We start from the raw sequence: 14,881 nt of genomic DNA on the forward strand, positions 1-14,881 counted from the left end.
ATGGTTATTGTGATAACAACAACAACAATGATAAATTGCTGCTCATAATATATGACTCTGTCCTATTACATTAATATGATTCCTCATCTGCAGTCAATAATTAGAACATTAACGTTTCTAAATATAGAAGGACTGTAAGATACTATTTAGAAGTTGCAGATATTTATTGTAAAATATAGGTAGGTTCTGAACACATTTAGAAAACTCAGATATCAGAATACAAATAAGAGTATAGAAAATCTGTCATGATTACTTCTACAGTGTATGTCAATAAAGTGTATTCCTGCATCAACTGGATCTTTTTATGAAGTAGTTCACCATTATTTATATGCACTTACAGCGATTAATGATACAGACAATAACAAGATGCTCTAAATGCCATCAATCTAAATACCTTAAGGTGCAAGAGAGAAAGCTATATATGGAAAGCTCAGCAAACTAGATTTCTTCATTTTGACTTTCTCTTGTCAGTGTAGACTGGGTGTACATACATTCAGCACTAGAGACCCTATCAGCTCTGAATCACTAATACTGTAATCAGTTAGCCTGATCATCTAGTTTGGTACTCCTCCGCCTGACATCCCCACAGGCCTCAGCATCATTTCCATCAGATGGCTGACACAGGGCCGGACCGACTTTGGTGTTGTCCTCACCTCCCCCATTGGTATGCAGGGTATGCAAGATCTGGTCACTGGGGCGTTTCCAAGACGTTCGAGTGGCAATCCAGAGGATAAGAGCTCCAAAAAGCACTAGGAGGACTCCGAGAATGTTCACAAAAACTGCCTCTGGGGGGGAGTCCTTGTACTTTGGGTTGCTCCTTAGTGATGAGGTACAAAAACATAATGTTAAACCCACAGTAAGGCAGCATACTAACATAATACTTCTGGGTTCATGGCTTTTACAAGCCTACATTTATTTTTTTTATACTTACAGGCCAAAAATTAGTTTTTCTGTGATGCCCATGAGTGCCACAGCTATGACACTGGTAAAGAGTAGAAGACCACCGTAGACATGGAGGGGCATAAACGCTGCTCTCCAGGATACTGGTGTAATTGGTATCAAATACATGCCAACTCCGAGAACAAGCTGCTCAGTGAGGGAGAAATAAGCATCCACGTGTCAGATATTGTACTAATCAAGTCTGTTGTTCACTATGACTTTGTGTTTCAGAAAAGTGACAGGTTATTGCTCTTTTGGTGTTTTTAAGGAGAATCTCAATATCACACGTGTCAGACAAACTTTCCCACCTCTGTATGTATTATGCTGAGTACAGATTAATAATGATCTAGTGCAAAATGTCAAACCCTGTACTATGTTTTGCAATATTAATATTGCACCACAAAACTAGGAGCCTTTCTTTACTATCCTTGACTTCAACTCATTGAAAATAAATAGCTTATTTACCTGTAGACAATACAGCATAACTGCTGTCAGGCCCAGCCAGCTGTGCAGACTGTACATGTTGGGGATTTTGGCAGCATTGTGGAAGTCAAAAACTGCCACCATAGCGATAACAGCAAGAATGAAGGCAAGTACGTTCAAGCCTGCATGGATGAACTTCATCATTAGTTTGCTGCACTGCCAGGTCCAGGGGAGTCTGTAGACGATGATGGCTGCAAAAGAGGGCATCAGTGTGATTCATCCAAACAATTCTTCATGCAGCTATGGTGCCTTTTTAAATCTTGACAGCATTAAACACAAAAAAACAGGTTTAATCTGCCATTACACTGTTAAAGTGAGGTACTGTGGCCATTATTATTGTCATCACCAGTACATGCATTACTTTTTAGGCCATAAAGTCAAGTGAGGAATACCTGCCATGTGCCAAAAGTGTGCTGATGTGGACTTAAAGCCGTATTATCAAACTAAACTCATCATTTACGCACACATCCTTATTTATGGTTGCCACACTTTACGATCCAAGCTGAAAGTGACAGTTTTTAATGCCCACAGTTTCAGTGGAAGTTCAGTTTTGATAATTCCGCACTCATAGGTTACCTCCCTCACCCCACCCACCCCCAAGAAGCCTTGTGTAACTTTGATTTGCGCGACTTTCCTAGAGCTGTTTACATTCCTCCAAAGTCAACGCGCAAATGCCATTATGATTGTTAAAAAAAACAAGAAGAAGAAGAAGAAAGACTCCTCTCACCCATTCCTTGCAAGAAAATAAACCCGATGACTATTAAAACAGGATGCCAGTTGAACTCGGCCAGTCCTCCATCCCAGGCTAAACCTTCTTTATAATGGAGAACCCATATTAGCACGAATGTTATGGAGACCAGCCCGGCGGCGGCGGCGGCGCACAGCGCGACCAGGAACCGTTTCAGACCCTCCATCAGTGAACAGCAGCGAGACGGCACGACTCGCCCGGAGTGAGGTTTGTAGTAGTGTCTGCTGAGGACGGACCGATGTCACATGACCCAGAGGCGTGCAAGTGTTTGGAGGAAGGAGCTTTCGTCACTTTAGTGGTTACAGAAAAGTCTGAGACCACTTCGAGAAGAGATGTTTTAGTTACTGCGCCATGTCTGTCAAACATGTTTACAGGCTGCGGTGAAGTCTTCCAGTCTGCAGTCTGAGCTTCAGGTGGGAGTTAGTGAACCAGGCTGTGCAGGAAACTAGTTTATATGAAAGTGTGCCTAACAGACCCCCAGTGGTGGAAAGTAGGCTAAGTACTAATACTAAAGTATTGCACTTAAGTACAGCTTGCAGGTGCTTGTACTTTACCTCACCTACCTTATACTTCTACTCCACTACCTTTCAGAGGGAAATGTACTTTTTTTTTACTCTACTACATTTATTTGACACTTGCAGTTAAGATTTTACAGAAATAACCCACATATGATCAGTTTATGAAATACAGCTGATTAAAGATTAAACCAAGCCGCAGTCTCTAGGGCTGATACTGTAGATGTGCCAAAAACTGCAGGTCCTTGAATGGCCACTTCAGACTGGTATCAAAAGCCAGTCAATCCCCACAGACCCCCATATTAAACTGCCCAACTTTACAGCAGATATAAACGGGTCTACAAAACCTGCAATAAGAAATGAACACAGAGGTCGCATCACCTCATTTGTGGAACAAACTAGCATGTTTAAACTGTTGGTTGTGAAAGGATGTAGCCAGTAATGTTAAATTTTGATCACATGACATGATGACAGGTTCCTCACTCATTTCATTTTAGAGGGAGAGGAAGACATGCCTCAGTATCATTGCTATCCACAGGTATTCCCTTGCTATCAAAGAGAGCAATCACATGTTGCTTCAGTGAGTCCAGATCTGGCTCAGTGGGCTTTCTGCTGCCCGCTCACATGGAAGCAACTTTCAATTATCTTAATATTTAGATGAGCATAATGGAAACACAGTAGGAGGCGGAAAAACAGAGCAACTTTGAAAAATATAACATTTTAATTTAGGAGAAACAGTGTAAAAAATGTTCATCGGTGTGAGACAGGACATGGTTAACAGCAATACAGAACAGAGACTTGATTATCAAGTGTAATTCACACAAAGAAATAATTATACAATGATCCAAATGTGGAAAACAGCACTTTAAGTTTCAAAGAAAAGCTGTTAAAAAAACACAAGTTGGACACAAATATGTACAGAGTCTTTAAAAGTAAAAAAGGAGCATAAAGATATAAAAACTCACTTTAGTGTCACTTATTTTCTGGCAGCCTTGAGTTTGTAAACGTGGCAGCAGAAGTTGGTGTTCTTTTGTTCAATATGAACAATGGTGTCTTTGTCAAAGAACAGCTCATGTCGATAAGTCTGAAACAGAACATGAGAGCAAACATGAATCCGTATATACAGACACTTCTGCTTAACGTTGGTACAGTCATCTACAGTCACTCACCTCATCCCAAGGTTCAACCAGATCTACCGTCCGTAGTAACCGTCCGTGCTGGTTGTCGTACAGGCGGATGTGAGCTCGCCCTTCCCCCTCCTCACCGTTAGTGACCACTACTGCCAAAAGGTCCAGCTCATCCTCATATTCCACCATACGGAAAGTCTGTGAATTGAAAAGGCTCATTGTTGTGAACAACAGTGCAATGCAGACCGTACACCAACGTATGTACAGACATGAGCCCGACATTCACCATAAAGAGCAGCTACACGGCAGCTGAGCATTCTAACTGCTTTCCAAATTGCAAACTTTTTCTTTTTACCTTTAGTACATCCTGCAGCTGCAGTTACAAATTACAAATTGTTGCATGCAATATGCATATAATTGGGACATGCTACTTCTTTAAAACACTGCGCCTTGAACTTTGACCCTCTTGCATATACAACTGTTGCAGTCTGTAGCAGCAAATCTAACTGCTCTCGGCAACTCAATCAATTTGATGTATCTTCCACAGTGCTGAGAAATGTGGCTCAGAATAGTCAGAAAAGCATGCTGGTTTGCACTCTGCAAAATGCATGTAGGGTACCCTGGTATTTGTAGCATACTGCATGTGACATACGATGCATTGGGACATACTAAATCTTTTTCTGGCTTTGTAAGGAGTATGGTGGTCTGGGTATTTGAACAAAGCATTAACATAGCAATGTGTTGGTTTGTCTCTCAAAACTTTCCAGCTTCCACTCTGTGTCTATGACATCGGTTCCTACTTTAAAATTTTAAAAACGGGTCACACATACAACTTAACCTCTTTTTTTTACATCAGCACAGTAAGTATTTTCTATGCAAAGATACTGGATCAACGATTAAAGTGTAATCACGTCGGTACCTCTTGATCTGGGTCATCATCCAGCTGATGAAATCTTCTCTTCACTGTGCGGCCTGATGAGGTGACAGTGACTTGTGAGGTAGGCTGCAGTTAATGGAAAGCAGGAACACCAAATTTTAACTGCGCCAAGACTGAGTAAACCAAGTTATAACATTTCATTTCCCATCAATGTCACAGTGAACCTGTGACGCATACATGAGGCTGAAACTAAAGCTGTAGTGAGTACAACACATAGTAGGCCGAGTAGGTAAATAAGAATGACACTTACAGTGTTGTTTCGATGGGTCACCATAGAATAATCCTCAGCTACCTTTGATGGCAAGCCAGTGTTCAGTTCACTGAGGATTTTCAGGACACTTGGAGAAAATAAAAATAAAAATGTACTCTACATATATACTCAAACGACAGGGGCTCCACACAGACCATCTCGTCCTTGCAGTCTTCATTTTGTTATGTAAAGGCTGACTGTAGTACTCACTTTATGACAGTGGGTCCAACATGAATGATCCTTCCCGAGTCGTCAGGGTGGAAGAAGATCCCGTCACTCTCTAAAGAGCAGCAGTTCATGTTCTGTATTCCATTTGTTGCCTAGTGTCATTAAATGACAAAGTATCCTTTTAACTCATTAACTAAGACATGCATCATTAATTCTATAGCAAATTGTACATAGTACCATAACTATCTGTAGAACAGAAGAAGAAAAAAATGCAAAGCATCAACACATTGTGCATTCACCATTATGTAAAAGGCAAAATTTGACTTATTAAAAAGGGATACTCCACCCAAACTCTATTGTTAGTGTACGGCTTAACCACTGTAGTCTTAAAATATGGTTGTGTAAAAGGCTGCTTTGGGTGATTTAGAGCTTCAAGGGTTTCTAAACTACACATTTCTCTTTTACACTGCAGTATTTTTACCAGTATCGCAGGCCCTGCGGGCACTGATCAGGGCAAACAGAACTGCATTTTCTTGTGTTTTGGAAACTGTGGTGGCTTAAATATGATTTACTGTTTTTCCACACAATTTATCATGCAGCCTCAGTTGCAGACAGTTGTCTTTGGTAAGAAATAAATGTGAGCAGTGTGGTCAAATAAACTAAATCTGGAGTAATCTTAAAAAAAGAGAAGCTTGTGCTGTAGTAGCAGCACAGCTCTGCCCAAAAGTAGTTGAAGTGTTTTGTGCGGTTTTGAATATGTGATTAAGTTTGGTTCTGTCCTGCTCTGTCCAGCAGCTGAATACAAAGACTGTCACAGACATCTGTGGCCCTTCTTACACTGACACTTTCAATAGGCTCTGGCCATTTTGGTGACAGTGAAGTCTTTCACAAAACAAGATTGGCAATATTTATCTATTATAACCAAACACATGTTGCATGTTGTACTAAAAAGACCAAATATTTATTGAAATGTCATGTTTTAGTCTATGGTTAAAGAGGATTCTTTAAACTTACCAGAGTACTGTCCTTGAGTGAACAGATGTGGTGAGTCCCCTTGTGATTTTTGTGCGGTGGTGTGTAGATGTAGTGCCATGGGTAGCCTCCAATCTGGATACTGTTATTAGAGCACGACACCTCAAAAAGCACTGGAGGGCAATCTGTGCAACAACAAAAAAAAATTACAATTTTCACTTTGCAATGAAAAATGAAAAACATTCCTGCTCACAGTGGCCAAGTAGGTCTACTGCAATCTTTTTTTTAAATTAGTTTTCTGGGCTTTTAAGCCTTTATGATAGACAGGTGACGGTACAACAGGAAAGGGGGCAGAGAGACGGGACGACATGCAGAAAATGAGCCACAGGTGGGAGTCAAGCCTGCGGCCACTGCAGGGGACTGACAGCCTCAGTACATGGGGTGCACACCCTACCAACTGAGCTATAGGGGCGCCCCGGTCTACCGCAATCTTTAACACAATGATACAACAGCTCTGGACTCAAAGAGCCCTTTCATGCCTGACACATTCTCTGGATAAGGAAAAACAGGTGTAAACAGGGTGAAAAACAGACTCACCTGTGATCTGGATATTTACTGGAATACCAAACGGGACATCTCCCACTGTTTTGCCTCCAAGAAGTGAGCTCTGCTTTCCGAGCGTTAACTTCTCAGTCAAGTACTGAAGGATAATAAAATACTCAATATCTAAATATTCTCAGGTACATAATTTTCAACATATTTATTTCTAATGCAATGTTTAAAACCCTGATTAAATAAAATATACAGCTTGCTCAATATTGTGCGGGGATTTATTTTGGATAAAAATCACGTACCCTTTGGACAATGTGCTCAAAGCTGTACAGCTTCACTGACTTGTTGCTGTAAGACACCACGAGGACACCTTGAGACAGAACAACATCGGTAACACCATTTCCAAATACCTGAAAGAATAAGATTTGCATTTTAGAAGTAACATATGACTCCTGCAGGCACATTTAAATTTTTTTTTTACAAAAATATCTGCTTACCTTTTTGTTGATCTCCAGAATTCCCACAATTTGCAAGGGGAAAACATGAAAGATGGCCAGGTGCATCACTGTACTCTGAGTGACACCTGCCTGTGAGTTAAAGAAAAGAAAAGAAAGTCATCTCTTCATATCGGGGATCCCATCCTGGGACAAGCAGTGAAATGAAAAGCTGATTAATCGATCCACAGAAAATTCATGAGAAACAGTTTAGTCATTTCTTAAGCAGGAATGCGAAACTTCAACTGTTGGTTGAACAAAAGTAATTAGAAGATGTAAACTTGAGCACTGGGATATTGCAATGACTAAATAATCAGTCGATTGGTCTAAAGAGTAGTCAACAGATTATCTGACAATGGAAATCATAAACCCTTAACTAGTGATATCTAAATTCCTTGACTGTCACATTTGTTTTCCTTGATTTCTGCAATACAACCATCAAAATACATGAACTGAAGAAACTCCACGTACAGCAAGATCCCAGGCATTATTCTCCTTTAGAAAGTGTCCTGACAAGATTGACCTCACCTGCCGTGCTAAAGGTATTTCTTTGTTTTGAACAGATTTAACATAAAACATCTCTTGAGAAACATCCCAGCCGAGATACCTGCCAAATACAAGACAAAGTACTGTTTGTTAGTACAATTTTTAATGGACTGAAAACCGACTCGTGTGTATCACTCAAAGAACAGAGAACTAGATGATACCTGAATTTATGGTTTGAGGAGAGGTAAACTCTCTGCAGCTCTTCTCCCGTTTCAGCTGACAGGCGACACAGCCAGTTATTGGCTGTCAAAGCCACGAGGCTGGCTTTGTGATCAGAGGGGGATGCTAATGTTTTGTCCTGTCAATAAGACAAATGAAAACATCATTCAGAGCCTGGGTTGTTAACATCTGGTCACTACCAGTTCAGTGTTAATTCAAAAAAGGTTTTTAGTGTCACTTACAAGTGGGCTCTGACACAGCAAGGCATCTTCAAATTTCTCCAATTTAGACCTTTTGGGCAACTTGTATAGAAAGTGAGGCTCTGAATGAACACTGAAACCAGAAGATTTAGTCACTCACTACTGACTCTCAGATTGTGATTTTGTCAGGAACAGATAATACTGTGTGCATTACTTGACTATGTGACTTTTACATGTCAGTTTTAAAGATTTTGCAATTTATCTGTAGCTCCACGTTATTAATTACTAACATATGCGCCATGAAGACCGTAAATAAGCCAATTATTCATACTCACCAGCTGTAGCAGTTCTGGTAATTTTCAAAGTAGATTTTACCATTCTCATACATTATTGTGGATTTTGAGGTCTTGCTCCATACTTTAATGAAATCTCTGTTGTCCTACAACATAACAAAAATAAGCATGACAGTATATTATTATTAGTATTATTATTAATACCTAAACGCATCATCTTTTCCATTACCTGGAGGAGGAGAGCCCTGAGGACCTTCATATTGTGTCTGACAATAGTCCCAGCATCTGTGATTCCTCTACTCCTCCAGGTCAGCAGCTCAGTGGCATTCACGGCTCTTTTTCTCCGGCACGGCGCCATCAGCAGGTGACACTTCTCTCTACAAGAGGACGCTGTGGTATCATCACAAGAGGCAACAACCTGAGCTGACCCCGGGACCACGGCCGAAGCAGGGTAAGGGCGATATGGTTTCGATAACATTACAACCCTTCTCTGAGCTCCATCTTGTCTGAGACTAGTGAACCTCCTCTCTAGCTTTAAAGTTAGCTAACACGAAAAGTTAACAGCTAGCATGACTGAAGTCAGCGCCCGTTGAGCCAGAGGACCCCAATGACTCGTTCACTTCTGTTCTAAAGTCGTACCCAGTTCGTTTTATATGACGCAGCGTTAGTTGAACTGGGCAGTTGTCCGGGTATGAGAAACACAGAATTAATACCTGTCGTTAACAGCTGGTGGGCAGTAATGTCGTATTTTCACCGGTGTTGCATTAGTTAGCTGCCAATGCTAGCTCCCCTATCCAGCACCATGTTTGTAGTCTTCACTGGCGTCTTCTTCTACTGAAAGAATTACGCACACGGCATCCAGCTTGGAACGTGAGCGCCCTCCTCTCAACCCTGATAGTCGGACCATGGATGTAACACGTACTCTATAAACCATTCAACTTTTAGTTTCCTCCTTTTAATTTCACTCAAAGTCGCTTTAAGGTCGGAAAACTGATCGTACTGGTTTTCTATTCATTTATTTATTTATTCCATGTCTTGGCTTGTAGCAGCTCTCTTGGCTTGTAGAAGCTATATGATGTTTACCCTGACTGAAATATTCAAACTGTATTTTTTAAAATAGAGACATAACATGCTGCTCTTTGGTCAAGTTCTTGTTACTTTGCTGGCATGAAACAGCAGCATTTAAAGCCATGGATGCAGCGTCAAAGCATTGTCAAATGTATTCAACTGTTCCTGCATTTTTACAGAGTAAATGCATAAACTGCGGAGCTCCTCTTTGGCCAAAGCGGCTGAAGTTTTCAGCAGATTGTCTTCAAGATCAAAGAGCACAGGAGGAAGACCTTCAGCTCCACTGGGTTCACGATTTCTGACCAATCCTGATGACATCTTTAAACACAACATGTGGTCAGTGAAGTACTGTAGTGAAACTTTAATCTGTCGCTCATTTGTGGATGCTTTTTATGGAGATAGGAGGATGACAGTGTTGGTGCATCTACCTTTAACAACAGAGCTGAAATTAAGTTACGAGCTTTCTGATGAAGTTAAACGCAACTGTGTTATTGTTATTGTGCTGATTTTCTTTATTTGATACAGTTTGTGAGTTACTATAGTTGAACAGATGTATTCACAGTTGCTTTTGTGATGCTTTATATTTTAGGGATCATGTACAATGGACAGAAGAGGATAAAGAAAACGCACGGCAAAAGGCGGAAGAAAATTCCTGTGTGAAAATTCCATTTAAGGAACAAGGCAAGAAAGTACTCCAGCAAAAAATGTTTTTACAAGTTTCCAAACCTCACATCATGCGTACAGTTTAATATTCTAATATCTCCTCCACACACAGGTAAATTTGACAGTGAGGCTTGGCAATACTGGGACAAGTTTTATGGGATGCACCAGGATAAGTTCTTTAAAGACCGCAAGTGGCTGTTTTTAGAATTCCCAGAACTGCTTCCTGCAGGTGCAGAAAGCCAAGCCACAAACATGAGCCTGGCTGATCAACAGGCACCACCTACTGGATCCAGCACAGACACAGAGACCACGCACCAGCAACACAACGGCCCCGCAAACCACCACAGAAGTCCAGACACCTCTGACCATCAGGAGCCTCGACTAGAAAAAGATGAAGCTGCCGCACAGACAGCTACTTTCCCTGGCCAGCATGCGTCTTTCAGGATCTTGGAGGTTTTCAAAACTGTTCACGTGTTTTAATATAGGTTATTGCATGCAGACCATTTGTTGTGATGTAAAAAGCAGTGAGTTTATAGTTGCTATATTGAAGTGTTTGCTTTTCCATGTTTCACCAGACAGAAAAATCAACAAATTATATTTCCTCTTCACAGGTTGGATGTGGAGTAGGAAACAGTGTATTTCCCATCGTTAATTCCATTAAGTAAGTAAATTCCCAACTCGCACAAGACTCTGGCTCATCTTGAATAATATGCTGTAACATTTTTTGACTTCTGTGGAGCAGGAGCAGGATTTCTACCACAGCGTGAAATGTGCTGCATTCTTTGTGCTGTTACTGACTGCTTTTGTGTAGTTCAGTGAATTTACTGAATTTGAGATGCAACAAAGCATTTGATTAGGTATTAATGGGCTTTTCCATAACAAAATACTTCCGAATAGATATTTTTCAAACATTTTGACTTGTCATAGTTGGTAAATCACAGGTGTTACTTATAACAGTAGAAACATTTAGAACTTTCACGTTTTAAAGAGCTAGTTTGGAGTCACATTATAACACTAACAAACTAATAGATCAAGGCAGCGTAGACCTCCACCTGAGGTGTTCTGCGAGGTAATATGACTGTTTTTGTCGAAGGAGTTTGGTTTGGACTGTGGCTTTGGAGAGAGCAATATTAACGGCTTCAGTTCTCAGTGCAAAGTGCTGTCTGATGGTGTGCCAACCGCCATCTACTGTAGGTAGTACACTGACTGATAAGTACCTCATATAACCCTGCTTCAAATTATCATACCCTTTAACGACAGCCCTGTTCTAGTCAAGTGTACCAGTAAATCATGACAGTGAACCAGCATGTACAAGCAGCAAGATGAAATTCTGCCATCATTCGTTTTATTTTTCAGAGCTTTTCTTTTCCTGCTGTGACGTCAGAATGTTTTCTGTGAAAAAAGCCTGTCTGCTTTCTTAGCTAAAGATTTCTGATGCTTCATCACACAGTTGTGCTGTATTTATGATGATGAACCAGTCCTAACAATGGCTGTGGCTGTTTCACAGAGAAACGGATGCCTTTTTATACTGTTGTGACTTCTCTCCATGTGCCATTCAGCTGGTCAAGGTAAGCCTTTCTAATGTTGTTTTGTATGTGTGTTAATATGTGTATTGTGGTTAATGCATTTCTTCAAAGGAATGTTTACTGATATCACTTATATTTTAAGACAACCAAAGCTTTATAATGTCCAATTCAAACTAGCAGTGATGCTGTTACAGCACTTATGTCATCTAGACAATATGTTGAGGGTATTTACAGTCATATCAGATTATGATCAAGTCCACCATGTCATAGACTGCTAAAATATTGAGACAGATTACATTAATATCTGATGAAGTAACAACTTAATTAATTCATTGTAAAGCTGTCATCAGTCTTTGAGCTTTCCAGAATAATACAGCACTTAAAAGTACTGCAGAATAACTCTAACTCTGTAGATGAAGAGCATAAAGCCAAACTGTCCAAAGATTGAACAAAATAGATGTGTCTTATTAGAAATAATGGATTTCTGTCAAAAGAGTTTAAATTAATGTCTAGGCCTGTGTGAAATGCGGTCTCTGAATATATATATTTTTTTATTTAAAAATGTATTGATACTGTACATGTACATGATAACATGTCAAAGTCGCAGTGCCATTACAATATTTAAGACACATTCAATATGATAGAGAAGTGATGGCAAGACAGAAATTGGAAATCAGTTGATTAGAGTTAAATGTTATATATGGTTGCAGCACAAACACTGACCAGCTACCCAAATCTGTATCTGAGCTACCATTAGGAATCAGACTTTGTGTGCCTTAGCTGTTTATTCTCCTCATGTAGGACCACCCAGACTACGATGACTCAGTGTGTCATGCCTTTGTCCATGACATTTGTGAGGAGATGGCCTCCTTTCCTTTCCCTCCTCACAGCCTGGATGTTATTCTGGCAGTCTTTGTGCTTTCCTCTATTCATCCTGACCGGTAGGTGAAGGTTATAAGACAAAGGACAGCTTGACATCATTTCTCACCTGGCAGACCCTCCACAACCCCTATAATGCCCCAAACCCACTTTCACTTTCCCCAGGCTTTGTTTGAATGTCATGAATGAATATATTCCCACAGAGCCTGCATATATTTAGTTCATGGTTACTTGGATACTCATTTGCTGTAATCCTATTGGTCAAGACTATTGTTCCATCCATTGACAGAATTCAAGGAGTCGTGAACCGACTGTCTACATACCTGAAACATGGAGGGATTTTCCTCTTCCGTGATTATGGGAGATACGACTTCTCACAACTCAGGTTTAAGAAGGGTGAGCCTCCAGCCTCCATTTGTTGTATATTCTGTATATAGTTTGATGTGTCTGCAGTGTTTCCTGTTTGTTGTTGCTGACAGTTTAATAAATTTCATTCTTAGTCATTTTTATCTTTTAATCTGTCACAATCAGGACGGTGCTTATCAGAGAATTTCTACACTCGTGGAGATGGAACCTGTGTGTACTTTTTCACTAAAGGTAATTGTGAACCATGAGATGCGCATTCTCTTCCACATTGAGTAAATAGTTGCTGACAGGACCGTAGCTGCCACTGAAGACACTGGGGTCTTGTTGCCATTTTATCTTGGAATTTGGACATTTTAGGAACCTGGGTGGGTTAAATTCATCTTAGGTGGGTTTTTGGGGTACTAGAATAGGTTGATATGGTATATTTATGATTTACTCTTGAAAGACAAATAAATGCTAAATATGTTTCTAAGGAAGAGGGGACTTGGAGGTATGAGCTCAGTATTTCAGAAATCCTGGCTACAGCTCTGCTTACTGACAGTGTTACTATACATACTTTTACAGAAGAAGTTCATGATTTGTTTTCCAATGCTGGACTGGAAGAAATTCAGAATCTGGAAGACAGACGACTCCAAGTGAACAGAGGAAAGAAAGTTGCAATGCATCGGGTTTGGATGCAGGGCAAGTATAGGAAATTATATCCAACTTCGGCATCTTAACAAGCCACCATGCACAGCCTGCTTTGGAGCTATAGGACTTTTTTATACTTTGCTTATCATTCATTCATTCATTACCGAAGGAGTGTACAACAACAAGACTGTATGCAATAAAAACATATCAAACAAAGCTCTGGTGTTACCTGGTTTTGTGTACTGTAGATCACTGTAATGATATCCATGAGATGAGTATGAGTAACTTCTTTAGGTCCATGATGGAAATACAGCCAAAATGAATTAAACTTTAAAAATGGCTGGTTAAGATTGGAATAACATGAGTGTTTCCTTATTTTCATCTCTAAGTTTGACTACATATCACAGAGGGGGGAAGCTCGATGACAGTTTTCAGTGGTGCAAGAAGTACACAGATTCTTCAGTAAAAGTATCAATACCACGCTGAAAATACCCCATAAAATTAAATATTTATTTATCTTAAGTAGGAGAAGTTTCTCATCCCCTAAAGGAACACATGGCAGCCTGTATATCGAGATGCATAGCTTTTACTGGACAGGAAGGGTATGAAAACTTGTAACCTGAAAGGTAACAAGTAGCTAACACGGTCAGGCAGATGCAGTGAAGTAAAAAGTACAATATCTGAGATGTTGAGTAGTAAATCATGAGAATAACCATGAAGTTTCATTAAACAGAAATACTCAAGTAAAGTACAAGTACCTTGGATTTGTGCTTCAGTACAATACTTGTGTAAATGTACTCAGCTACATTCCACCACTGACAGTTTTTGCAAGATAAAAATACTCATGATAAGTCAAATTATGAGATGGTAAGTAAAGATAGTGACTAAATAAGTCGAAATGGTAAGATTCTAAATTATGAAATGGATCAAAATCATATGTTTGACTTTGTGATTTTGACTTAGTTAAAAATTGCGACTTACAGTTTTATAGTTATGATTAAATATCATATTTTTGACTCACTAAGTCAAAATTGACTTCTTGGCTGAAATGGGCATCCATGACCTTTTTTAATAGTCTAACAGTTATCTAATTTCTTCAAAAGAAAAGGACAGACATCATAATTTCCTTTGATTAAAGTCTCTTACTCGTATGTAAAACGCGCTTGTGCAGAGTTCAGCGTGTATAATGTCAAAGTAGTCTTTATGTCTGGATGGTTCCCTCATGTATCGCCCTCGCGATAAGAATTTTGCACACGATGCGTGACGTTTCATAGGCAACCACTTGAAGACGGAGAGGTGGCCCTGGAGCCAGGACGCAGTGCTGAGGTGTGAAGAGGTTCGTGCCCTAAAAACAGATAATAATTAG

General features: G+C 40.0%; 3 protein-coding genes across 3 annotated transcripts; 1 reads left to right on the forward strand and 2 right to left on the reverse strand.

The window, feature by feature from the left end:
• Positions 1-148: 148 nt before the first annotated feature.
• On the reverse strand, positions 149-2,405 carry cybrd1 (cytochrome b reductase 1). Its single transcript, XM_070976118.1, has 4 exons — positions 2,150-2,405; positions 1,405-1,613; positions 932-1,086; positions 149-817 (listed from the first exon to the last, which is right to left on the reverse strand). Exons 1-4 carry the CDS (start codon positions 2,334-2,336, stop codon positions 538-540), a joined length of 831 nt encoding a protein of 276 aa, XP_070832219.1. The 5' UTR covers positions 2,337-2,405; the 3' UTR covers positions 149-537.
• Positions 2,406-3,383: 978 nt separating this feature from the next.
• Positions 3,384-9,216, reverse strand: dcaf17 (ddb1 and cul4 associated factor 17). Its single transcript, XM_070976547.1, has 14 exons — positions 8,613-9,216; positions 8,426-8,529; positions 8,133-8,223; positions 7,893-8,029; positions 7,714-7,792; positions 7,189-7,278; positions 6,994-7,101; positions 6,737-6,839; positions 6,182-6,324; positions 5,210-5,319; positions 5,000-5,087; positions 4,732-4,815; positions 3,855-4,010; positions 3,384-3,769 (listed from the first exon to the last, which is right to left on the reverse strand). The coding sequence occupies exons 1-14, from the start codon at positions 8,859-8,861 to the stop codon at positions 3,662-3,664; spliced, it is 1,650 nt and encodes a 549-aa protein (XP_070832648.1). The 5' UTR covers positions 8,862-9,216; the 3' UTR covers positions 3,384-3,661.
• On the forward strand, positions 8,724-13,724 carry mettl8 (methyltransferase 8, methylcytidine). Its single transcript, XM_070976548.1, has 10 exons — positions 8,724-8,834; positions 9,631-9,787; positions 10,041-10,132; positions 10,227-10,567; positions 10,726-10,775; positions 11,622-11,682; positions 12,442-12,581; positions 12,809-12,915; positions 13,051-13,116; positions 13,450-13,724. Exons 2-10 carry the CDS (start codon positions 9,636-9,638, stop codon positions 13,602-13,604), a joined length of 1,164 nt encoding a protein of 387 aa, XP_070832649.1. The 5' UTR covers positions 8,724-8,834; positions 9,631-9,635; the 3' UTR covers positions 13,605-13,724.
• Positions 13,725-14,881: the final 1,157 nt, after the last annotated feature.

The sequence above is a fragment of the Chaetodon trifascialis genome, chromosome 12, assembly GCF_039877785.1.
Source record: "Chaetodon trifascialis isolate fChaTrf1 chromosome 12, fChaTrf1.hap1, whole genome shotgun sequence".
In the NCBI taxonomy this organism is placed as follows: domain Eukaryota; kingdom Metazoa; phylum Chordata; class Actinopteri; order Chaetodontiformes; family Chaetodontidae; genus Chaetodon; species Chaetodon trifascialis.

Excerpts from the sequence above, each read along its gene's own strand:
- cybrd1 (XM_070976118.1), bottom strand. The coding sequence starts at position 2,336 with ATGGAGGGTCTGAAACGGTTCCTGGTCGCGCTGTGCGCCGCCGCCGCC. Across the intron at positions 1,614-2,149 it reads TATTTTCTTGCAAGGAATGG|CCATCATCGTCTACAGACTC; the intron begins GTGAGAGGAGTC and ends CCTCTTTTGCAG. Across the intron at positions 818-931 it reads GAAAAACTAATTTTTGGCCT|GAGCAACCCAAAGTACAAGG; the intron begins GTAAGTATAAAA and ends CTCATCACTAAG.
- mettl8 (XM_070976548.1), top strand. The coding sequence starts at position 9,636 with ATGCATAAACTGCGGAGCTCCTCTTTGGCCAAAGCGGCTGAAGTTTTC. Across the intron at positions 9,788-10,040 it reads ATCTTTAAACACAACATGTG|GGATCATGTACAATGGACAG; the intron begins GTCAGTGAAGTA and ends TTTATATTTTAG. Across the intron at positions 13,117-13,449 it reads TGTGTACTTTTTCACTAAAG|AAGAAGTTCATGATTTGTTT; the intron begins GTAATTGTGAAC and ends ATACTTTTACAG.
- dcaf17 (XM_070976547.1), bottom strand. The coding sequence starts at position 8,861 with ATGTTATCGAAACCATATCGCCCTTACCCTGCTTCGGCCGTGGTCCCG. Across the intron at positions 8,530-8,612 it reads TCAGGGCTCTCCTCCTCCAG|GACAACAGAGATTTCATTAA; the intron begins GTAATGGAAAAG and ends GTTATGTTGTAG. Across the intron at positions 5,320-6,181 it reads CACTCAAGGACAGTACTCTG|GCAACAAATGGAATACAGAA; the intron begins GTAAGTTTAAAG and ends TAATGACACTAG.